This window comes from Bison bison, unplaced genomic scaffold, assembly GCF_000754665.1.
Source record: "Bison bison bison isolate TAMUID 2011002044 unplaced genomic scaffold, Bison_UMD1.0 scf7180017864479, whole genome shotgun sequence".
NCBI classification, from domain to species: domain Eukaryota; kingdom Metazoa; phylum Chordata; class Mammalia; order Artiodactyla; family Bovidae; genus Bison; species Bison bison.
The window spans coordinates 3,647,338-3,672,575 of NW_011495039.1; the positions used below are offsets into that span (position 1 = coordinate 3,647,338).

General features: G+C 35.3%; 1 protein-coding gene across 1 annotated transcript in view; it reads right to left on the minus strand.

Annotated features, from left to right (window-relative positions):
- The window catches only part of AGMO (alkylglycerol monooxygenase), a 214,853-nt gene that overhangs the window by 19,776 nt on the left and 169,839 nt on the right, over positions 1-25,238 (minus strand). Inside the window, exons 6-10 of the mRNA XM_010862154.1 lie at positions 11,736-11,802; positions 11,282-11,347; positions 11,112-11,191; positions 6,258-6,392; positions 4,667-4,783 (exon numbers count right to left, since the gene is read on the minus strand). Of these exons, the coding sequence (XP_010860456.1) occupies positions 4,667-4,783; positions 6,258-6,392; positions 11,112-11,191; positions 11,282-11,347; positions 11,736-11,802 (465 nt within the window). The remainder of the gene's footprint in view (positions 1-4,666; positions 4,784-6,257; positions 6,393-11,111; positions 11,192-11,281; positions 11,348-11,735; positions 11,803-25,238) is intronic.

The window sequence follows — 25,238 nt, forward strand, 5'->3', positions numbered from 1 at the left end:
TTAATTTGTGTCAAGGATGAAGCTGTCTCCAACTCTAATTTCAATCTGAAAAGGATTTCATCACTTGATATTTCTATTTGTCGACTTATCTACATCAGTTTCTCATACAGTTTTTTACGACAGTGGAAAAATCTTGCGAATACCATGCTATGAGTTACATATTGTAATATACACCCTGTCTGCCTACATTTTAACCTAAGTAGCACTCATGCACGCCTAGACATTCAAATTCTCTTGGTGAACTTAATATTAAGGCCTCTCTTGCAAAGTCAAAATGGATAAATCTTCATTTTTATTTCTGTGAATTAGGTTAATTTATTTTGAGACTATATTTAGTCTAAAAATTCAATAATGCCAACTGTACTAAGTATTGATCAGTATATCAAAAGTTAGATAGATATTTAGATATAGATGATGCAGCTTTTTTCCTGGTGTTACTCAATTATCTAACCTCCATTAATGCACATATATTTTAATCATAATGTAGGTGAACAAGTTAAAATTACAAAGTAATCAGTGATGGGATAATTATGTAATACTTGAAGACATGATTATGAGGCCCTAGGTGAAGCAATTAATAAGTCTAACCAGTATGGTAGTTTGACATCAACACACGCATTGCTCAGAGTAATGTAATTCATGCTGCTTTTAAGAAACCTTTGCTCCTGAAATAAATTGTCGGCTTCAAATCTTGTTTTTTTTGAAGCTAAAGAAAAATGAACTTGCTACAATGTGGAACTGGTTTCATTAGTGTAGCACATATATGAACCAGCAAAGAGTAAACCAGTATATTTCCTATCATGATATTTCCAAAGCATTTCTGGTCACACTGTATCCTATTTCTTATTTTAAGTTCATAGAATGGAAACTAGAAATGAAATCATTGTTTTCTGCTAAAATCAGGGAAGTCCTTTCTGTAGTTTTTTTTTTTTTTTAAGTTATACATGGAGTGAGAGCACAAGTGAACTTGTCTGTTGTCCAAAATTGGAGTCACTGTGTGTAGGAATATCGGGTTATTAATTTTAAATGCAAAAAACACACAAACATACATGGATCATTAAAGTCTTTAAATAATGTTTAAAATTAAAATGGCTTTCTTCAAGGTTATCCAGTAGTCTCTGTAATAACTTTCTGTAAATCTATTTTATTTAGCCAGATACACTGTGACATACAGTTATTTGTCCAATCAGAAAATATCCCCCATTTCTTCTGTATTAATACTATGCTGATTTTATCCAGGTATAAGGAAGGGATATGCTCAGTAAGAAAGTGAACCCTTTATCCCCAGGGCTTGAATTACGATATGATTTAATATGATTTATTCATATGATATATTCATGGTTAATTCATGACCTGGTGTTAGTTATTGTTTCAGTGTGGGCATATGAATTCGTCCTGAACAAAGAGACATGAAAGGACATTTGCTGAGAAATACTCTGGAATTTTCCCCCTCTCTTTCTTAAAAGAAATTTCTAAGAAACTACTTGCTGCCTTTGGTGTCACTGTCAGGACAGGATGCCCAGAATTGCTGTAATTGTGATGATGAAAGTCCAGAGAACTGTAGAGAAGCCTTTTGGAAACTCTGCATGTTTGAACTGCTAAACTAATCAATCCTCGAAATACTCGACTCTGAATTTTCAGTTTTATTTAAGCTGCATTTAATTGGATATTCTGTTCCTTAGAACAGACTCTTTGTGACCCGGTGGACTGTAGCTTGCCAGACTCCTCTGTCTATAGAATTCTCCAGACAAGAATACTAGAGTGGGTTTCCATACCATCCTCCAGGAGATCTTTCCAAGTCAGGGATCGAACCCAGGTCTCCTGCATTGCAGGCAGATTCTTTACCATCTGAGCCACCAGGGAAGCCTTTATATATTAAAGTTATTTTAACATAACCTTATACTAGACTAATTTTTCTGCATATCTTATTTATCAACTTCTATTATGGAGCTCTCATGAATAGACTGATATCTGTCAATAATCTTTGAAAAAAGTGATTAATCTTGCCTTAATTCACTGCCCACTAATCCCATTTGTATTCATACGCAAATTTGAATTCATATTTCTTGATTTTTACATTTTCTTAGACTTTTTCACACTATTTTTTATGTCTAAAGATAATTTCTCTTAGTTATTTTTATATCATTGTCTGTTAGCTCTGTATTATATATATATATTTTTTTTTTCTCTTTTAATGCACTAATTCTCTCTTTAGTAGTCTTCAGGTGACGTTATGGTAAAGTGGGGTTTCCCTAGTAGCTCAGCTGGTAAAGAATCCACCTGCAATGCAGGAGACCCTGGTTTGACTCCTGGGTCAGGAAGATCCCCTGGAGAAGGCTACTCACTTCAGTATTTGTGGACTTCCCTTGTGGCTCAGATGGTAAAAAATCCACCTACAGTGCGGGAGACCTGGGTTTGATCCCTGGGTTGGGAAGATTCCCTGGAGGAGGGCATGGCAATCCAGTATTCTTGCCTGGAGGATCCCATGAACAGAGGAGCCTTGGTGGGCTATCGTCCACAGGTCGCAGAGTCAGACACAACTGAAGCAATTTAGGAGCATCAGCAAACTGTCAATGAAGTCGTTGACCTCCTCACGTCCACTGTATTTTTGTGTTCTAGAAGTTTAATTTGATTATTTCTGAATGTGCTTTATCATTGTATCTTGATTTTCCGTAATTTCTAATTTCTTTTTAATTTCAACTTTGCATCTTCAAACATGTTAAATTTACTTAATTCATGTTTTAATTGATTTTATTTTCAAAATCTATTAACCCCTTTGTTATTTCTGCTAAGTGCTTTGCCATGATGGCTTTCTCCTAGTGTGTTTCTGTGCTTTTTATCTCTACGTTAGGGGACTACGCTGAGACTTGTGTTTGAGAGGACTGCTCTCAGCATGATTTGAACATGAATCTTTTAAACATGAGTCCTCATCTGACACCAAACTATGTATTTAGTTTAGGTTTATAAACTAATGATTAGTGCAAATCCTGAATGCATATTTGAGTGAAAGATGGTTTGTAGCTAAACAATCACAGGGAAGACTTTTTTTTGCCTCCTCAGAGCCAAGCCCAGTAAGGGCAAGTTTCTGTCTTATGTTTCTTTTCCTCATCCTTCTCTCCATCGCTTCACTAAGAGTGGTTTTTTTTGCTTTCAGTTGTTTTACTTGAAATTCTATAACTGATTTTCTACCCATGTAGACTCTCAGCTTTTCGGGTCCCTTAAGGAACTGACCAACAGTGACTATTCAGTGCCTGGAACAGCAGTCAGGTCAGAAATAGCACCTCATTGAATTTGCATTTTCTCAACATTTTCAGCCTCTAAGGAGTACCTCAAATTTTTTGCCAACTCATCTATGTAGTGTAAAGAGTTTTCTTAAAAATTACATTTTGTCAGCAATTTTAGGTGTTCGATACAGCTTAAAAAGATGTCGGTGTATCTAACCCACTTCGCTGAAAATGGAAATCCCCTTTTTCTTGTTTCTTTAGAGCCTAACTAACTGTTATTCATATAGAGCTATGAATGAGTCCTCACTGAGTCCTCAACATTGAGGAATGAGTCCTCAACATTCTTAACTCAGTGAGGTTCTGTTCTGAGGTATGTATTTACTTGGTAACAAAGTCAAAGACACCGATTTTCCATTCTTCCATCATTCTACTTTCAATTTCACCTATTTCCAACCTAGCTGTGCATGCGTGCTCAGTCGCTTCAGGTGTATCCGACTCTTTGTGACCCCATGGACTGTGGCCCACCAGGCTCCTCTGTCCATGGGTCTCTCCAAGCAAGAATATTGGAGTGGGTTGCCATGCCATCCTCCAGGGGATCTTCCCCACCCAGGGATCGAACTTGTGTCTCCTGTGTCTTCTACAGTAAAGGCAGATTCTTTACCTCTGAGTCATGGGGGAAGTCTCCAACCTAGTTACTTTACTATAATTTATGTACTTGAAATATTTTAACTATTTTTTGAAAAAAAAAAGCATACTGTGAATACATCTATGATACAAAACAAATATTTAAAAATACTTTTGTTTTTATCTGTTTATAGTTTATAGGGCATTGTTATATACAGTATGCTATTTTTGTTTTCTTCAAGATGTAGGCAGTGAGGGTGTTCTTATTTGGCCAAAAAATGATTCCCCAGGTGGTAATGCCTAAATCAGAATCCAGATTCTAAATCCTGGTCCAGGGCTCTTATGCTTGAGTAAGGCAAACTGAATATTTTGAATATTTAGAAAGAACACAATAAATAAACTTCATCATACATTGCAAATCCCCTAAATTCAAGTTATCAGGGTATTCTCTAACTGAAGATAAGCATGTTGAAATTGATGTAAAGTCCACTTTCCCCAAAACATTTAATTCTAACTTCTGAAATACTTTCCTTATAATTGTTGAAGAATTTATTTCTGGCAAATCATTTCCTACTTTCCATTTAGATTAATAATTTACTATTTGATGGACACTTTATACAGAAATATTTTGTATATAATTGGCTCAATTAATTAAACTGATTGTAGATGAATTCATTTACCTGTTTAAATGTGAGATATTGCAAAAATTCAAAAAAACTACAGAAAAGAACACAGCACAGGGAGAAAAGAGAGCTTATTTTCATTTTCAGAGTGACAGATAATTTTTCCACACTCTATTTAAAATTAGCACTACTTACAGCTTTATCTGCAAAGGTCTCTTCATAAAATGCCAGCATCAGAGCAAACTGTACCAGTACATATATCTTCAATAGCTGAGAGGCCGATGATGAGAAAGGAATTTCTTTCCCCTCGACCTAGGAAGATAGAAAAAAACCTTTCCATGATATTGCTCTATTGTCTCGCTCACTGAAATTCACACTAAGTGAAGAGGAGATATGAAAAAAAAATGAAAGATTTTGCTTTTTTTTTTAGACCCTTGAAACAACTCATGTTTATTACTTCAGATAGGAAAAAATGTAAAAATTAGGAGACTTGTTTCTCATTTAAGAAACATTATGAGTCTAATCTTGTCTGCTTTATATAGAGAAGTGTAAGAATTGATACTGATGATTAACATAAAAAATGAACATGTTATATGAAATATTAAAATATGTCCATGATTATACATCGAAGTATAGCAAAAGATGAAAATGGAAGGTGATTTGGAGTAGTGGAAATAATCTTGCTTCAAAGAGAAAAACTGTCGTATTGAAAACAACTTTCCCAGACTACAGTTTCCCAGAAACACTATATTCCTATCCTTATAATGCAGATTTAGGCATCAATATGGCTTTAAAATATTCACTTAGAATTATCTATTGAAAAAAGGAAAATAATAAATGAGCCATAGCTGACTAGACTCTCTGGAGCTGAAATAAGCAAACTATTTTCACCTATATCAATTCAGAATGTTGTTCTGTAACTAGCTGTGAACATAACCAGGTGTCTGGGAAATTCCAACACAGCAGCTTTTGTAACTGCAAGAGAAAACATCTTTATTTAAATCGAGATTTTTGAAAAATAACATATTCAAATAAAACACATGATTTTCATTTCCTTGAAATACTGGCTAACTCTTATAATTATCTCTGAAATCAAGAGTAGCTTATTGTTTTTGCATTACTATTAATGACAGTTATCTTGATAAGCAATCAAAATATATACACTAAATGATGGAAAGAAATTCCTTTTTCATCAGAGGAATTCCATATTGAAACTCAATTTTTCATTTGGATTTCTATGTTTTACATCTCCGCTTTGCTTAATGTTTTAGTTTTAACGGATTTCTGCATTTAATGCTACTACTCCATGATGGAATGAATAAAGTTGTGGTCTAATCCAATAACCGCATCATTTTGGTGTGGCTTTAGACCTTCAATTCTGGAGATCTCAATCTTTCATGGACAAATGAAGACTGGACAGAATCATCCAAAAGGCTCCCTCCATCTCTCGCATTCTAGGTTCTGTGATGGACCCACAAGTGTCTGTGTGGTTTCTGCAGTACACAAAGGCTCTCGGCTGTGGGTCTGAGCCAAGAAAACCAGTCTCTGGTGCTCTGCCCCAAACCATGCTCCCTAGGAAGAGGCAGCATCAGTCTGGGAGACGGCACCCCTCTTATTGGCCCCTAGGTGGTGTCCACTCATTAAGTTACACATTGCGTCACTGCATCTGCCTCAGGAAACATCTTTTTTCAGATCTGCATGAAGTCAGCATGAATTACAGGCTGGCTGAAGACCTGACAATAGGAAATTAATCTTTGCCATTGTTAAATTCATGAACACTATTTACCTCTGGGATTTCTTCAATCAGTCCAAGTCTTGGTTTACCTGGACTCCATCCTGGTCCTTTAAATATGACAGAAAACTTATTGAAGAACCCAGGCGTGGCCCAGAATGTAGTCCATATGTTAACTAAATGATGGAACTAGAAGAATAAAAATATAATTCATTTGAAATAAGGAAAACCTATAACAAAAAGGTTACATATGTTAAGTCATGTGTTTTATTTTATTGTATAATGCAATTTATAAATTATTCTTTAATATATAGTTATATATAATTTGCTAATGATGATTAATATGCAATTGTGTTATAAATTGAAATTTATTCTATGCATTCTATATACCTTTATGCTTATATGTATTCTTATCAATATTTCTGAAACTCCACAAAATCTGAAATTTTAAAATATGGCAAAGGTTTAGAAAATCAACAAAGAATACAAAAATGAGTTCAGAGACTTTACTTCCAATGGTATTAACTAGCAGCATGCGCACTCAACAAGCCATGTTGAATGACATCTTTTCTAGACTTGCTAAACAGTTCTGAAAGTTGAACTAGAATCATATAAATATGCATATCCACTATATATTTTTAAAAGAATTTTATTTACTATATTGAATTACAGGTGAACATATCACATTAAGAAAAAAATTTCAGTGCCATTTCTGAGGGTAGATTTGTAAGTATTTTTCATATTCTGTAATAAGAAAAAAGTTTACTGAGTCAAAAGTTTACCTTGAGCCTTATAGCAGCAATTCACATTCTTTAAATAAAATACACTTGATAGGTATAAAGTATGCAAATGCATGACAAGTACTCATGATAATTAGCTATATATACCACACATGTTATAATAATACATCATAGAATTAAAAATAGTCCTAGATATCGGGCATCAGCTATAAACTCTAAAAATGAGTTCTGTTGTAAGTGTAGTAATAAATTAATGCAGAAAGAAGTTTTGGTTCTATCAGACTTTGTGATCTCATGTGTATTTTCATGATCTCTTACAGAATTTAAACTGCTAACATTATAAAAATGGCTTTTAAAATTACTTGAAATATTACAATAAGGAATCTAAAGCAATTAAGGAACAATGCAGGATTTAGTTGAGGCTTTGTAATAAAATAATAATAACACAGAAAATTAATGGCATGACACACATTAATACACTTACCTGTTTTGCTATTTTAAAAATTGACTGCAATTGTATTACTATCATTCTAGACACAAGCCGTGAGAAATACATGGTAATGTTTTTAAATAAGGAGCACTTTCTCACTTATTTCTTTGCCAATGGCCTGAAATTCCTGGACCCCAAAGGAAAGCAAAATGAATGATCTACACTTAAAAATAAAGGAGGAAAAAAGAAGCCCTCTCTATCTAACAGGGGCCATTCTAAGTTGCTTTTGAATCCTCTGATGGGAAGGTGAGAAAATTAGCTAAATACAGAGCAATACAAGTGAAAGTAGATATGCAATTTTGTAAGTTGAGGAACACCTAATTATTACAATTTCCTGATTTGGTATTTCTGACAATATAAGGGAGTATGAGAAGACTAAGCCTTAGAGACAGTTCTGACAATTATTATGCTAAAGGAAATTTTATTTGAGGGCAGAAGCCTGGATTATTGAACACAGATTCAGCAGCAGCCCATAAAGACCTGTGATTGTCTGAATATTGTGTCCTCAAAACCTAATCATCCAATTCCTTGTGCAGCTCATGCCATGCAGTTTTCAACCTCTTATTGTATCTCGAATAAGAGCCCCTTTTCCTCCATATGTACACTCCCCAAGTCTTGCTAGTTAAAGGATCACCATCAACCAGCAGTGTCTGCATCTCCTGGGAGCTTGTTAGAAACACAGGGTCTTGGATGGAATTCAGATCTACTGAACCCATCCTTTAATCAGATCCTCCCATGATTCATATGCACATTAGGTTTGAAAGGCTCTCTCGTAGAGGACAGAGACTAAGTTGTATTTCCTTTTTAATTTCTACATTATGAAGAGAAGACCACACCCAAAGAAGAAGTGGATCTAAGTCTATTATCTCAAAACTTGACTTCAGTTCTATAAAGAAAGTACCTAGAAATATTTCTTAAAAGTTACCTGGAAATATTTGCTAATATCTTCCTGAAAAAAAAAATAATCTATCACATTCTTAGTAGCATCTAAGAGTGAGAAAGTGAGAGAGACAAAAAATACAATTAGTTGAGAATAAAGAAGAGAAATAATCAACTTTTCTCTTCTGAATGGTGACATAAAAATGCCTTTCATTTGAAAGGTGAAGTCAATTTATGACAGCCTTTTCCATAAAATTGAGTTAATCAAGTTTGGAACTGGGCCTTCAACCCACCCACTCTACTTCTAGGTTTGAATCTGACAAACTGTGAATAGTTGGAGGAATTATTTAAATCCTGGAAATCTGTTTTATCCACCAAAAAACAAAACAAAACAACAACAACAAAAAACTGAGGCTAACAGAAGATATGAGGGATAACAGAAGATATGAAAGAGATGGGAATACCAGGCCACCTGATCTGCCTCTTGAGAAACCTGTATGCAGGTCAGGAAGCAACAGTTAGAACTGGACATAGAACAACAGACTAGTTCCAAAGAGGAAAAGGAGTACATCAAGGCTGTATATTGTCACCCTGCTTATTTAACTTATATGCAGAGTACATCATGAGAAACCCTGGGCTGGAAGAAGCACAAGCTGGAATCAAGATTGCCCGGAAAAATATCAATAACCTCAGGTATGCAGATGACACCACCCTTATGGCAGAAAGTGAAGAAGAACTAAAGAGCCTCTTGATGAAAGTGAAAGTGGAGAGTGAAAAAGTTGGCTTAAAGCTCAACATTCAGAAAACTAAGATCATGGCATCTGGTCCCATCACTTCATGGGAAATAGATGGGAAACAATGGAAACAATGACAGACTTTATTTTGGGAGGGCTCCAAAATCATTGCAGATGGTGATTGCGGCCATGAAATTAAAAGACACTTACTCCTTGGAAGGAAGGTTCTGACCAACCTACACAGCATATTAAAAAGCAGAGACATCACTGCGCAAACAAAGATCCGTCTAGTCAAGGCTATGGTTTTTCCAGTGGTCATGTATGGATGTGAGAGTTCGACTATAAAGAAAGCTGAGCGCTAAAGAATTGATGATTTTGAACTGTGGTGTTGGAGAAGACTCTTGAGAGTCCCTTGGACTGCAAGGAGATCCAACCATTCGATCCTAAAAGAAATCAGTCCTGAATATTCATTGGAAAGACTGATGCTGAAGCTCAAACTCTAATACTTTGGCCTCCTCATGTGAAGAACTGACTCATTTGAAAAGACCCTGATGCTGGGAAAGATTGAAGGCAGGAGGAGAAGGTGACGACGGAGGATGAGATGGTTGGATGGCATCACCGACTCAATGGACATGAGTCTGTGTAAACTCTGGTAGTTGGTGATGGACAGGGAGACCTGGCGTGCTGCAGTCCATGGGGTCGCAAACAGTCAGACACAACTGAATGACTGAACTGATCTAAACAGAAGATAAACCTTAGTAAGCTTTAACAATGGTTAAATATTTGTGCTGTTAGTAATGCCCTGCATATAGTCAAAGCCCAATAAATGTCAATTTTCTTACTTTAACTTTAAAAACTTTGAGGAAGTAGGTTTGTAAAGCAGACCTAACATGAACCTGCACTTTCTCCCTTTCTAAATGCTGTATATCCAGTCCCCTGGACAGAGCTGTCATTGACTGACCTCTTCAGGTTTTCAAGTATTCTTATCTTTTTCTCATTTATTAGTCCTGACCCCAGGGAGTGTTTGCGGTGGTCTGCTGCTGACGGATCAGAGCTTCACAGACATTCCTCATCTCTCTAGTGCCAACCATTGAGACCAGCGAACAACCAATACCACATGTCTGACAGAAAACTGGTCCAGGGCAAAGAGTCTTAGCAGGTGAGGTAATGTGCAGACCTAACCCACCCATAATAGCTCTTGACACCTCAGTCCACGAAGAGGAGGGCAAAGGCCTCACCTTGAATTTCTAACCAGAGTCATGTAGCCTTGAAGCAAATATTTTTCTTACTCTGGGATCAGCCTTAATTATACATTTTACTACCACTCCTTCTGAATACACGAATATATTTCAGGTCTATTCTGAGAGGTATGTTGCTAAAGAACTATTTCTTTTATTTTATTTTATTTTTTATTTTTATTTTTTTTTAATTTTTTATTCCTTTATTTCTCATGTGTTCCCCATCCTGAACCCTCCTCCCTCCTCCCTCCCCATACCATCCCTCTGGGTCGTCCCAGTGCACCAGCCCCAAGCATCCAGCATCGTGCATTGAACCTGGACTGGCATCTCGTTTCATACATGACATTTCACATGTTTCAATGCCATTCTCCCAAATCTTCCCACCCTCTCCTTCTCCCACAGAGTCCATAATCCTGTTCTATACATCAGTGTCTCTTTTGCTGTCTCGTATACAGGGTTATCGTTACCATCTTTCTAAATTCCATATATATGCGTTAGTATACTGTATTGGTGTTTTTCCTTCTGGCTTACTTCACTCTGTATAATAGGCTCCAGTTTCATCCACCTCATTAGAACTATTTCTTTTAATTCTAGGTAACAGACATCTTTAAAAATTGTGGCAATGAATTGTTTTCAAATTTATTCGACCTAATTTGATTCAAGTCTTGGAGTGCCAGAGTTATTTTCAAATTCTTCTACAGCTAAAGTAGTTTGTTTTTCAGGTTGATGTAATGTACTTTTACCTTTAAGTAACTAAATTTTCTTTCAAATATAAAATTTATAAGAAGATGTAATCAATTCAGAAAGAATAAAATCAATAACATTACCTGCACCTTGAAAGGTTCAAATGTATTAATGGGATGTGTTAGACCATATACAACTTTTTCATTTTCTGCCTCAAATGTCCCTGGAAGACAAATAATAATGATATGATCTTTGACTTTCTGTGAATTAAGGAGTTAATTTAATTTTTTAAATGCTTGTACTTTTTACTTACCAAAAATTCTATCCCATATAATAAGAGTTCCAGCAAAATTTTTGTCTATACAATAACGGTTTCTGCCTGTGAGACAAAATATTAAGTTTTTTTTAAAAAAAGGAAGTTATACTTTTGAAACAATGATATTCCTAAAAATATCTTTTCACTGACAACCCTAGATTCTATGAAGTGTGTACTCCAGCGTCTGGTTAACTCTTTTTCCCACTACATCTGAGGAGATCTAAGCAAAGAGGAAAATCTAAAAGCCAGACATATAAAGGTTTTTTGGTTGTTTTGTTTGCTTTTTTTCCTCCAATCCTTGCTTTGAAGATGAGGTTTGTCCAGCTACAAAAGAAGAAGCAAATGCCTATTTATAAAATATGTGGTGACTAGGTTGGGTAATTGTGATGAAATGATACAAAGTAATATCATTTTTTTAAGAAATGAAGAAGAAAAGATCAAATTTCCTCACCGTGATGAACTCTATGATGGCTAGGAGTATTAAGAATCAGTTCCAAAGGACCAAGGTTATCGATGACCTTTTTAAAATAAAAGGAACATAGTTATTATTAAATTATATGTAATATTTAAGTACTCACATTAAAATTCCACATGGGTTATAAAATGTTGCAATTTTCAGAGTCAGAAGAAATTTCTCTATCTTCTATTGTTTACATAAAGATAGCAATAAGCTCATCATATATTCAAAGAGACAATAGAGCATAGTAGTGAGGTTAAGAGCTTGATTGCCTCAGTTCAGTTCCTGAATCCTCTATTTATTATTATGTGGTACTGGGGAAATTACTTAAAGTTTTTCTAACTCAGTTTCCTTACCTTTAAAATGGGAATAATAATAGTACCTGGCTTCCCTGGTGGCTCAGACAGTAAAGAATCTGTCTGCAATGCAGGAGAGCCAGCTTTGATCCCTGGGTTGGGAAGATCTTCAGGGGGAGCGAAATGGCAACCCACCCCAATATTCTTGCCTGAATTCCACGGGCAGAGGAGCCTAGCAGGCTACAGTCCGTCGGGGTCACAAAGAGTGGGACACAGAACTAACACTTCCACTTTAGTAACCACATAATAGTGTTCTGAGGATTACAAATGCTACTATTGCCAAGGCACACTTTCAGGTTTTATGTCTTTTATGCTATTCACTATCAACTATTCTTTGTTGACTAATAATAACAAAGCATAACCAGGGGAAAGAAAACCAAGTATTACATTCATTTTCTGGAGTTTTCACCAAATAATCAGTCATGTAGCAACTTACTATTGCAGTCGCAAGGGTGGTCCTTGCTTATTCAAGTAGATGCCTAAATGTTCTCTGACTGTAGACGCCCCATTTTGCAGTCCATTTTTGAGGCATATTTCAAAGTCAAATATGTAAAGGGGCCTTTTTTTAAAATTAAAGACTCTGAAATTTGGTCTAGAATTCTCTAATGTTCTCTCCCAACATTTCTCAGTAAGAATCCCTTGTGCCAGAGTCTTCAAGAAATGTAGAAACCAGATAAGTAGCATTAAAAAGAGCAGGCCATATATAAAACATTTGTTATGGTATATGATTAATATTAAACAATGTGGCAACTCTTTTAATCTCGATCACATTATTCTTTCTTCCATCAATGATGGGAGATAACAGTCTTTTACTTTTCTTTAATCATAATCTAAATGATCTGTTAGAATCTACATATTACAAAATCAGTACACTGTAATGATATTTTAAGAGGTTGCTCACCTCCAAAGTTAATGTCCCTTTAAAGGATACCTTAATATAAGGAATAAAGTAACATGTTAAATACTTCTTAAGGGGAAAAAACATCACTGACAATAATGACACTGACATAGATTTGGCAACAAGTCAATGGTAGAAGGAAAAAATAGGGAAATGGGACTGCTCCAAACACAAAGATATTTAAGATACATAACACCCAAATGTATTGTGGGGAATCCTGTTTAGATAACAAACCAAATATAAAGTATATTTTATAGGCAAGGAGAGAAAATTGATTATAAACATGGTATGACATAATAAAAATACTTTTATTAAGAGTTACAATGTCATTGTCACTACATAAGAAAATGTAGTTGCTTTCTGAGTTGTATAACTAAAGTATACATGACATGAAATCTAGGTTTTGCTGCATTATATTTGGCAATTAGAAGGAAAAAAATAACTAATGAAAATGCATCAAAATCATTGTTTTTATTGAAATATAGTTGATTCACAATGTTGTGTTAGTTTCAGACGTACAGCAAAGTGATTCAGGTAGACATATCCTTTTTCATATTCTTTTCCACTATAGGTTAATATACGATATCATAATGATTTTTAAATTGAAGTGATAGAGCTATGAAGATTCCGTGTATTATTCTCTCTCATTTTCTGAATGCTTGAAAATGTTTAATAAGAGAAATTACTACTCTGGTATTATACAGTCATGCTCATTTAACCAGTTGAAAATATTAATAGATCCCTACAGTTCCAAACAAAACTTCTAGATTATAACTCTTTGTGTAGCAGAGTTTAATCACATTTTGGCAACCTCTGATACTGAAACATCCAATTTACAATTTAAAATTGCAAATGTGGACAGTCGCAGCAGCCACACAATCCTCAGCTTGTGGGGTTCTGAAGGTTCCTAATGTAGAAGAAACAGCAGCACTGCCTCAACGATGCCGCAACTCTCCATGTGGCAGGTGCAACCAACATCTCCTTATGAGACTCACTGTTTACACACCTGAAAGAAACAATCCTTGCCCCGTACCCTGCTGACCAGCTTCTAAGGGCTTCTTGGTTTCCATTACGGAACAGACATGCAAAGAATACAAATGTTTGCAATGCAAAGGATGTATAATATTATGTAGTGTATGTTGATTTAGGCTCCTCTCTCTCTTCTTGTCTCTCTTTTCTAATCTATAGTTCTAGTGTCATTTTCCAAGTTATTTCCATAAGAAATGTATTATGAGGTCCAAACAACAGACTTTTTGGTTGATTCATAGACCAGAACTTATTTATATATGAAAAACTCTGTAATTTTTAGTTTCAGGAGTTCAAAATATTGTGGATATATAGCCCTTATATCAGACCACAGTTCTATGAAATAAGGTGCAAAAATATTATCCTACAAATGCATTATTAATGACCAGGAATTGGAAGGGGAGTTAGTGGAAACAACCCTGGATTTTATTGGACTCCATTGCTTTGTACTTGATGGAAAAACATTTGTTGAGAAGAAGAATGGTGATGGATAGAGAACAAAAAAGTGGGATTTCTCAGCAGTCAGGACATTGAAATCTGATGCTTTGCACAGGCCCTGTATCTCTGGCAGAGAACCAGATGGGAAAGGAGAAAAGCATTTATCCTTGTTTGTCTCTTTGGTGGCTAACATATGTTACAAAAACAGACAACAAAAGGGGGTGGAGGAGGCCACACTACCCGGCTTCTGCTACCCAGATGCATTTCTGATCCCTGGTCCTGGTGTGTGTGCAGCCACATTTAAATCCACACAAATGGTGAGTGAATTCACATGATGAGAGCCTTGGCTGAGGGCACTGTTTTTTTTAATGTCAAGCACTTTTCCTCAAAGAAAATCTTTTGCTTCTGCAGGCTAAAGCATGGTGATATCAATATTGAAAGCGAGTTTTTTTGTTGTTTTTTTTTTTAAGTAAAATGCCAAGTACAACACAGGCAACCACAGTCAAATTTCCTGGTAGTTCCTATGAGTACCTTGGAGCCGGGGAAGACCACCTCGGTGTGGGAGATGATTCATCATTCAGACAGCCCAGTCAGAACCTCTCCTGAAAAAAACCCTTCTGATTCAAAGTCATGGAGAAGTCATTAATAATTAATTAGGACTGAGTGTAACAACTTAATTATCGCCCACTTCTGCAAATTCAGTCGTTTAGCAATTCAACTATGTCCAGCTTTGAATCACTTCCTGATAATATGTTATTGTGAAAATAATTGGAGCTCTTCTCATTTTTTAGAAGTTATTTATCTTGTCTTTTTAGATGTAGATGATTTAATTTAAATTATGAAATTTTAGACCATATAGAGGACTTAAAAATAAGATAGTACAAGACTGTATTATCACAAAGCATAAAACTGAAGCTCAGGGAAGCTAAATTACTAGTCCAAGTTTAAATGTCTTGGAAGGAGCCCTAAAGTCTTCTCAGTTTCAACTCTAATCCTTCTATTGCTCTCTCATGTTGCTTTTAAAAGATACAGCACTTTTCCCATCAAATAAAAGTAATCTACATTTTTAGAACTTTACTGGGAAATGCTAACTAAATGCTTTCTGACTACATTTCAAAATGAAATCCAGGTATTTATAAAGAGCCCAGGAATTTCAGCGTCTAAATTGTGCTTATGGTTGTTTTGCTGCTGCTAAGTCGCTTCAGTCGCGTCCGACTCTGTGCGACCCCAGAGACAACAGCCCACCAGGCTCCCCCATCCCTGGGATTCTCCAGTTGTTTTAGGCACTTCTAAAGTTTCTTAGATCTCTGAAACAATGGTCTACGTTTTGTAGCTGCAGTTTGCTGTCAGGGTTTTTTATAACCCGAGGGCCATGGATGCCTAGAAAGGCCATGTACGGGCTTCAGAAGGCCAAGAACACCCGCAAGTGTCTTACCAGATTTTATGAGTATGTGACTATTGGTATTTTTCTTGGGGAAACTATCACTTTCATAGTATACTCAAAGGGATCCTTTAGTCCCCAGAGGTTAAGAATCAATGTCTTAAACAGACAGCTTTAGATTATATCCTTTGCCTTCCTTATTTATATTGTGCTTTTAGTTTCAATATTATAAAACTTGGATGCTAATTTCCCATCCAATCTTCAAAGATAGTAACTTTAATATTTTTCTGCCTATTTCTTGAAATCATTGTTTTCCAACAAGATTATTTCTTAAGCTGTTTTACTTGTTTCATAATAAACTATTAAAAATGAATAAATAATAAAAGTAACGATTTTATAAGTTCCATCCATTCTATCAATTGGAGAAGGCAATGGCACCCCACTCCAGTACTCTTGCCTGGAAAATCTCATGGATGGAGGAGCCGGGAAGGCTGCAGTCCATGGGGTCGCCGAGGGTCGGACACGACTGAGCGACTTCACTTTCACTTTTCACTTTCATACATTGGAGAAGGAAATGGCAACCCACTCCAGTGTTCTTGCCTGGAGAATCCCAGGGACGGGGGAGCCTGCTAGGCTGCCATATATGGGGTCGCAGAGAGTCGAATACGACTGAAGCGACTTAGCAGCAGCAGCAGCAGCATTCTATCAATTAACATTTACCCAGCAGAAGTACTCTGGACTGGATTTGTTGAACTGGTCACAAACTCCTTATTTTTCTACCCGCAATTTATGGTGGGTGTAGAAACGAGTTAAATGTAAAAGTAAGAGAACAGGGGCCATGAGTTTCATCATATCATTTCCCTTCATCAAAAATAAAACAAACTTAAATGAAAGTATCTTCATAATGAACAAAAGTCCAAACATCTGGAATTCAAAGCTGTTCACAGTTCTTCCTCAACACCTTCATGTTCCATTCTGATCCACAGCAATCATGTTCCACCTCCGGTGTGTTAGTCGCTCAGTCATGTCCGACTCTGTGAGACCCCATGGACCCAGGGATCTCTGTGAGACCCAGGGATCGAATCCGGGTCTCCTGCATTGAAGGTAGGTTCTTTACTGTCTGAGCCACCAGGAAAACCTTTACCTCCAAGACCTACCTACATTTTCCAAGCACTCTTTTTTATTTTTCCAAAGGGAATTTCATTTTCCTCTTTCTGAATACACATCAAGAGATTACTACTTTTATGTCAGGTTGTCCTATGTTCTAGTTATTTGTATTCATTTCCTATATATTCCAGAAGTTCTGTGAAGACAGAAACTGGACCTCTCCCTTCTCGAATTTTTTCACAGTACATAACAGTAGTGCCTTACACATCGTGGTTGCTCAGCAGGGTTGTACTGGGGAGATAAATCTGCCTCCACACTGTTTCATTTAGGTGGGGGTGACTCTTCTTAAAAGGGGGTGATTATGCTCCCAAGGGATGTGTGGCAATGTCTGGAGATACACTTGACTGTCTCAACTGGGGAAATAGTATTGTATCTAGTGATTAGTGCACTTCATGGGCTTTGCAGGTGGTGCAGTGGTAAAGAACCCATCTGCCAATGCACGAGACAGACTCAGGAAGAAATGGCAACACACTCCAGGATTCTTGCCTGGAGAATCCCATAGACAGAGGAACCTGGTAGGCTACAGTCCATGGGGTCCCAAAGAGTCAGATATGACTGAGCACACACACACACATACACACGCAATAGGTTTTAGTGCTGCTAAACATCCCAGAGGGCACAGTCCCCCAAAATAAAAGGTATCTGGTCCAAAATGTCAATAGTTTAAGGCTGAGAACCTCTACACCATGGGTGTCTTTCTGAGCTCCAGTCTTGTGTAGTTCAGAAGGGAAGCTCTATATAATTTCCACCTTCTAATTGGGAGATCAGAAGGGAAGAGGTACATTAAGGAATGAGTCTGGTAGTCACTCCCAAGGGTGGAGGCAAAAAATAAGTCTAAAGTGTCCTCAGAGAGTAAAGCCAGGGAAATGAGTCCAAACATAATGTTCATTCTGGTGAGGTCAAAAATTAAGATACATAACTAAAATAAAGGGGCTAAAAACAACAACAAAAAGAAATACAAAATCATAGGGTAGATGATGGGATGGTTGAATTATGGTAACCATTGGCAGGTGACTTTCTTGAATTATCTTTATGCTCTCTTAGAACAGGTTTGTCTGGACTTCAGTTTTAATGAAAAGAATTAGAAACAGAAAATACAGTTTCCTTGTCATCAAGTGCTTTGAAATTTTTTGAGAATTCTCATAATACCTCCCACGCTGTCCCATCCACCCTCCAGTTGCACTCTGAGTAAGCTGAATAGATTAGAGGCCTAAAAAATGATGAAATTTCCATAGTATGTGGGTTACCAAACAAATAATTTTGCTTTGTAAACTGATAAGCTAAGCAAACTAAGTACATGTGGTAAATTAAATATTTAACTGTTTACTATGAACTGGCTGCAATTAATTCTTTCCATGATATACTTCTCAGAAGTTTCTCTCATTACTATACATTACACGAAAAACGTATCTCCTTTTGAAATAGAAAAATCACTTAGACTTGAACTCTAAAAGCACTAAAATAAATGTTCGAAATTAGTGTCTTGTCTAAAATTATTTCTTATAAAAATAACAGTCCATTTAATACATTTCTTAATTAATTTCACTGACTCTTCTGATTCTTAAGTCTTGGTTAGATTTTTATAATTAAGCATACAGAAATAATTAATGGTTGCTCAAGTTGGATGACAAGACTTCCTTTCAACAAAAGTAATTAATTCAAGAGAAAAGTATTTCATTTGTCCATATTGCTTAGAAAATTGACCCCTCTCAGCTCACTCTGACTTTTGAGGTTAGGGAAGATAACTTTCTAAATCTAATTTTTAAAACTCTTAATTCTATTTTTTTTCCAATTTTAGAATATGAGAATATCATATTGCATTTCTACCATGCAGTTTTTCTGTCTGTAAACTGGCACTAAAATGCTGAAACATATTATTAAAAGGTAATAGATATACTTTTAACAACTTACTTTTTAGGAAGAAGGCATGAGTTTATAGTTATTTGTAAAGTTCTTTGCAAATAAGAGATGCACAAATATCCATGCTTCCTGTCTGAGAGGAAAAAATTATAATAGGGAAAATGTGTCCTAAAAAGCATGTGTTTTACAGAATTCTCATTATAAAAATGAATGTGTTAACAATATGATAAATGCTGAGGAGCGACTGGGTTGAGGGTGAAGTGAAATAAAATCTCCACAGTAGAAAAATACCTGCATTCAGATGAGCGTAGGTTACAGTGACGACATTGAGTCTAACTCACCAAGACTTCTCCTTACAGCATCGTACATGATTGATGTTCCAGAGGGACCCATACCACTGAGGGGCTCTGGGTTTTACTGCATCAGTATTTAAGGGAAAAACTAAGCCAGCTTCTAATACATTTATCATCTGATATAAGAATTATTGTCATATTATATTTTACTGAGAAATAAATGTGTGAAGTGCGGTCTAAAAATGGCAAAACTTTTCAGGTTAATTAGTGGCAAGATTCAGTGCAAATCTAAATTAAATAAGAGACTAATAGTTTACTATGATTATTTGCCTTTTTCCTATCCAATTTTCTTTCATTCTTTCTTCCTTTCTTCCCCTCTCTATTTTTCACTTTATCCTTTTTTCTTTCAGCTATCTATCCACGGGTGTTTTTGTATAAAAGAATGTGATGAATCTCTTATTTGGAAAGATCTTTACAATTATCTATAGGCTTACCCATATCTTTCTGAAAAGCAATTGGTTATAAATATTTCTATGACATTTCAATAGTATATTCCAGTATATTAGTCCCACTTACAGATTACACATGTGAAGGGCAAAATTATTAATGCATATACATAGATCTATTCCTATTAAGGATATTTATTATATGCACTAAACATTAAATCCAAAGTCAAATGTCAATCAACAATTTTAGTTACCAAACTACTGATAAGGGTTTTATATTAGTGTTGGAAATAATCTGTTTCAGCAGATTAAAACCTGCATTTATAGGTCATTATCGAAGACATTTATAGGTCATTATCGAAGTCATTTATAGGTCATTATCGAAGTCTACTATTAAAAGCTACTTACAAATAATCAGAGCAAGAAGTCTCTTGTCAGCAATTCCATTCATTCTGTAAACTTTTATAGCATTTCTATGAAGTATGCTAGGTTTTAGAAGTAAAAAGAAATAAAGTACTTCCCACAGGAAGCATATTACAGGTACTTCCCATAGGAAGCTTATTTACAGTCCATTTCTTCAATGGAAATGTACAGTTATTTCAGAAATAAAATTTTTCCAAAAAGTTATCTATCTCATAAAATTTTGAGTTTTGGGGGAAAGGATGAGAAAAATCAGTCTTTTTGTTTGTCATCAATTGCAATGCCCGATACAGATATTACATTTGAGCTTATCATCAATTTGAATGTATAATTGGCACAAAAAGTATTTAATAAGAAGCAGATTGAGTTCCTTTTCCAGGTCTCAAGCTGAAAATCACCTTTAGTAAAGATTTATGCTTTTATTTAGTTTCTCTTAGTTCAACTTTGCAAATAGTCCCATTGCTTATTGCTGGAAAACACTGTAGAGAATTCTCCCTTGTTCATGAACTTCATCTGATTAGATGGAAATTAAAATAACCTATGTGGGTTTCATTTATTAAATAGACATTTACTGAGGGTGTATTTTACGGAAAGCACCATGTTAAGATCTTTTAAAAGGTCACACAAAAAACAATAGAAATTAATACAATTTAGTAGCAGGTAAATTAACTATTGATGTAGAGGAAGTGTAAGTGACAATGTTAGATTTTATTATTGCATAAATATATATATATAGTCATATGTTTTCACTCTCAAGAAAATCTGTAGCAACTCCTCATGGAACAAAGGATAAAATATATAAACACTACAAGTCAACATATTAAAATAACTTTAATTCTTGATCTGAATTAGTTGATCTTTAAAGACTCATTGTTTTCCTTAGGAAAATTTAATCAATTTGCATATTAATGGATAAATTTATATTGTAGAGCACCTGGTGGTGAAATGTAAAAATAAAATCTTAATTACACCCTCCACTAGATCTGTTGTGTTAATTCAAGACAACACATTCAAGTATTTAGACAGATGGCAGTGGAGGTCATACTAGCCTCTGATTTCTCTACAGGGAAGCAAGAGAGAGCAGAGCTCTTAGGATCTATGCTTGTCTGCCTAACTTCACACTTTGAAATCCTCGACAAATGCTGATTTATTCACAGCCAAATGTTTTCCTATCTGATTAGGCAGTTTTCTACTTCAGTAAGCATGTAATATGGAGGTAGCCGAATTTCCACACTAAAGAGTGAAAAAAAAATATTTATAGTTTGGAAATAAAACAATCTGGAGGAATCAGGACTGTTGGGATCATAAAGAGCTTCATAGGGAGTAAATTTTTTGATGAATCCATACTGTAGGGTTAAAGAGTTAAAAGCTTAGTTTTAAGAAGAATGAGACTAGGCTATGTTTATACAATAAACAATGGTTTTAAAGGACCACATTTATAATAAATTAGCTTGAAGGCTGGTTCCTATCGCTTACGATTGTATTATTTCTCAAACAAAAGGACAAGAGATGGATAAGTTAGCATTATTTTTAATTCATCTCAGTTTACATTTTGATTATGACTTTTAACTTTTCCTTAAAAAAAATGAATGTAAGTAGCTGCTGAAAGTGTTCCGTCAAAGGGACGTGGGTTTCAAGTGACCTTTTTTTAACAACACCAATTAATTTGACATGGGGAAAATGAAAAATATTCATAAGCACAACTATATAAAACTTCATTCTCAGGTAACATCATTTTATATTTACAATTTGGGCACTCAGTGAGAAGAGAAACCATGTAATTAGTACTAGTAGTAGTAGTAACCCAATGTTAAAAGAAAATAACTGATAAACTGAGAGGTTAGGTAAATGTTTCACTCATTCTAAGACTCAGTACATTGTGACCGCCATGATCATATTCCCAATGTCAGTGTCACTTTGACATTCATTAATCAACAAATATCAGTGATTACCAACCTTGTACCTGGCCCTAAGCGTTAGATGCTTTCATGAGACAATGGAAAAACAAAGAGGAATAAAATATTGTCCTTGTCTTCAAGAAGTTTACTGTCAGTTCCTACAGTCCTTGTGCTCAAAAGTCATCACATCAATGTTCAATCTAATCTCTAAAGGTCTTGTTCAAAATGAAGTTTTCCTACACTAACTCTCCAAAGACTTAGACTCTGGAGTTCTTAGAAGGGGACCATGATTCCACATCTTAAATAAGCACAAATAATTCTCATGCATGTGGGTGATGCATGACAGTTACACTAGATTCTATTTGCTCTGTCTTCTGTCTCACCAATTCCAATAGGTAGTTTAGTATTTTTTTGCTCTATAATTGCCATTCATTGAAAACATATTATTTTCCAGACTACGTACTTAACACATGCTATTTCATTAATCCTAATAACATTCCTATAGGATAGATAAGTCTATTTTCACTTAACAGATTTGGAAACAAGGTCAGAGATTTTAAATAACTTTACTAAATATCTATACCCACCCCTTCAACAAAGGGTATAGAACTACTATTAAGAAGGTGCTTTTAGATTCTGGGATCACACTAGTGAAGAAGTTGTTTAAACCTCTAATAGAGGATAGACTTCTCTTTGACTATAAAACCTATATTCTTAGCCATTAAGTTTATTACTCTCTTTCACCTGAAATGTCTTCCTCTTCAGTTCTGGTAATAGAGTACTATCTCATGTCTTGTGTCTGAAGGCCTCCATTTAATTCCAGCCCTAAACAGATACTTTTTCAATGATGATATATGAATTTTTAAATAGTCTATTGACAATCTTGAGGAAATTCAATAAAAGTCTTAAAATTTCACCATGTTTTTCCTTTGGGAAAGATTCACCAGAATCCAGCAGTTTCTGGAAGGAGGCTGTGATTCTCAAAATGTTAATAATAAGGGGTACCAAATCAGGTCAGAAAACTGGAATCACTCTTTGGCCCTAGAATAGGTAATTAAGAAATGTTTTTAAATATATGAACTTCAAAGAGATTTATATATTCAATACATGTGGAAAACACTATTAATACATATATGAATAAGCAGGATGAGGGTAAATTATCTTAAAAGGTAACTAGAACAGAACAAAAGATTCTTTCTAAAGAGAACATGCATAGAACTTAAAGATTGGCTACAAGAGAGATCAAGGAGTAAAAGGTGACACCAAGATTTCATCTTGTCATTGTCTTCAAGGAACAATGGAAGCAAAAAAGCACAGATGATCCGAGGTGGGAGGAGCTGTAATGAAACATGTTTCAGACCTGTTGACTCAGAGTGGTATTAAACATCCCTATCAATAAGTTATATCAAACATTAGAAACATTGATTTGAAACCCACAATAAAATTTGTACTATAGCTATAGACGAAGTATGCAATTACTTACAGAGAACCTAAAAATGGTGAAGTAAATTAAATTCTAAGAAGAAAGAATACTGAGAGAAGAAAAGAGATTTGGAACCAGAAGTTCAGCAAGAAGTTAAACAGAGTAAGGGAGTAAGGTGAGCACAAGTGCTGAGAAATGTCTCAATTTATTCAAGAACAAAAGGTTTATTATATTAGGTACTATTGGAATAAGCATTAGGTAGAAAAATAGCGTGATTTTTGTTAAAGTAAGCATTTTTCAAAAGCATACATTTTGAAATACAACTTACTTCTCCAAAATTCCTTAAAATTCCAAAAGATAAGGAATCACTACTCTCAAAAATTCATATTCTATTAGGGGAGATATGGAATAAGTATATTCTCCTTATAAATATAAATATGTACACACCATATATCTACTAATATCTAAACTAATAATTATTATCAATGTTACAACTAGCTATTTAAGTACCGTTACTTATTTTTATTCAGTTTTATATGTATATATTTATATAATATATGAACATATACATGTAAACAGATGTTCTCACAAGAGATTAGGGACATTTGGTGCCATCAAAGAACTCAGACAATAATTGGAGAAACAGAGCTAAGCAATAAATACACCACAGTGGTATAAGAATTAAACCACCATTATTAATTGAATGCTTCCTATGTGCAGGACCTGATAAGTCATCTCATTTATGCCACCCAACAGAGCCCATGCTCTTAATCATTAACTGTCAATATGGAAATGGATTAACAAAACATACACAGGGGTATGGTCAAGAAAAATGCACTTAACATTAAGAGGGGAAAAAGAGATATTTCAGAGTAACTGGTAATTGAGCTGCATCGTGGAGAAAGTTTGGAAAAAGGCAAAGAGAGAGCCTGTGCAAGTACAGAGGAAAAAAATGTGTTCGATGTGGTTAGGGAGCAAAAACCCATGTATTCAGCTGATCTGGCTGACTAATGGGATGGGATTGGAGAGGTAAGTAGGGTCATATTATATGGTTGCTGAAATTGTAGATGTATTTAAGGTGTTTGATTCTATCTTGGAGGCAGTCAAGAGCCATTTATTATGAAAATGTCTGTTGTTAATGTTGGCTGTGTCCTGATATTATTTGGGTTCTAAAAAGATCATCACAGTTGTATACAAGTATATAGGAGAGAAAGGAATCTGTATGAATAAAGGAAAAAAAAAACCAGAATTTTGTTGTAACTAATTTGTATGCAGGTCAGGAAGCAACAGTTAGAACTGCACATGGAACAACAGACTGGTTCCAAATAGGAAGAAGAGTACATCAAGGCTGTATATTGTCACCCTGCTTATTTAACTTATATACAGAGTACATCATGAGAAACGCTGGACTGGAAGAAACACAAGATGGAATCAAGATTGCTGGGAGAAATATCAATAACCTCAGATATGCAGATGACACCACCCTTATGGCAGAAAGTGAAGAGGAACTCAAAAGCCTCTTGATGAAAGTGAAAGTGGAGGGTGAAAAAGTTGGCTTAAAGCTCAACATTCAGAAAACTTAGATCATGGCATCCGGTCCCATGATGGGGAAATAGATGGGGAAACAGTGGAAATAGTGTCAGACTTTATTTTTTGGGGCTCCAAAATCACTGCAGATGGTGACTACAGCCATGAAATTAAAAGACGCTTACTCCTTGGAAGGAAAGTTATGACCAACCTAGACAGCATATTCAAAAGCAGAGACATTACTTTGCCAACAAAGGTCCATCTAGTCAAGGCTATGGTTTTTCCTGTGGTCATGTATGGATGTGAGAGTTGGACTGTGAAGAAGGCTGAGCACTGAAGAATTGATGCTTTTGAACTGTGGTGT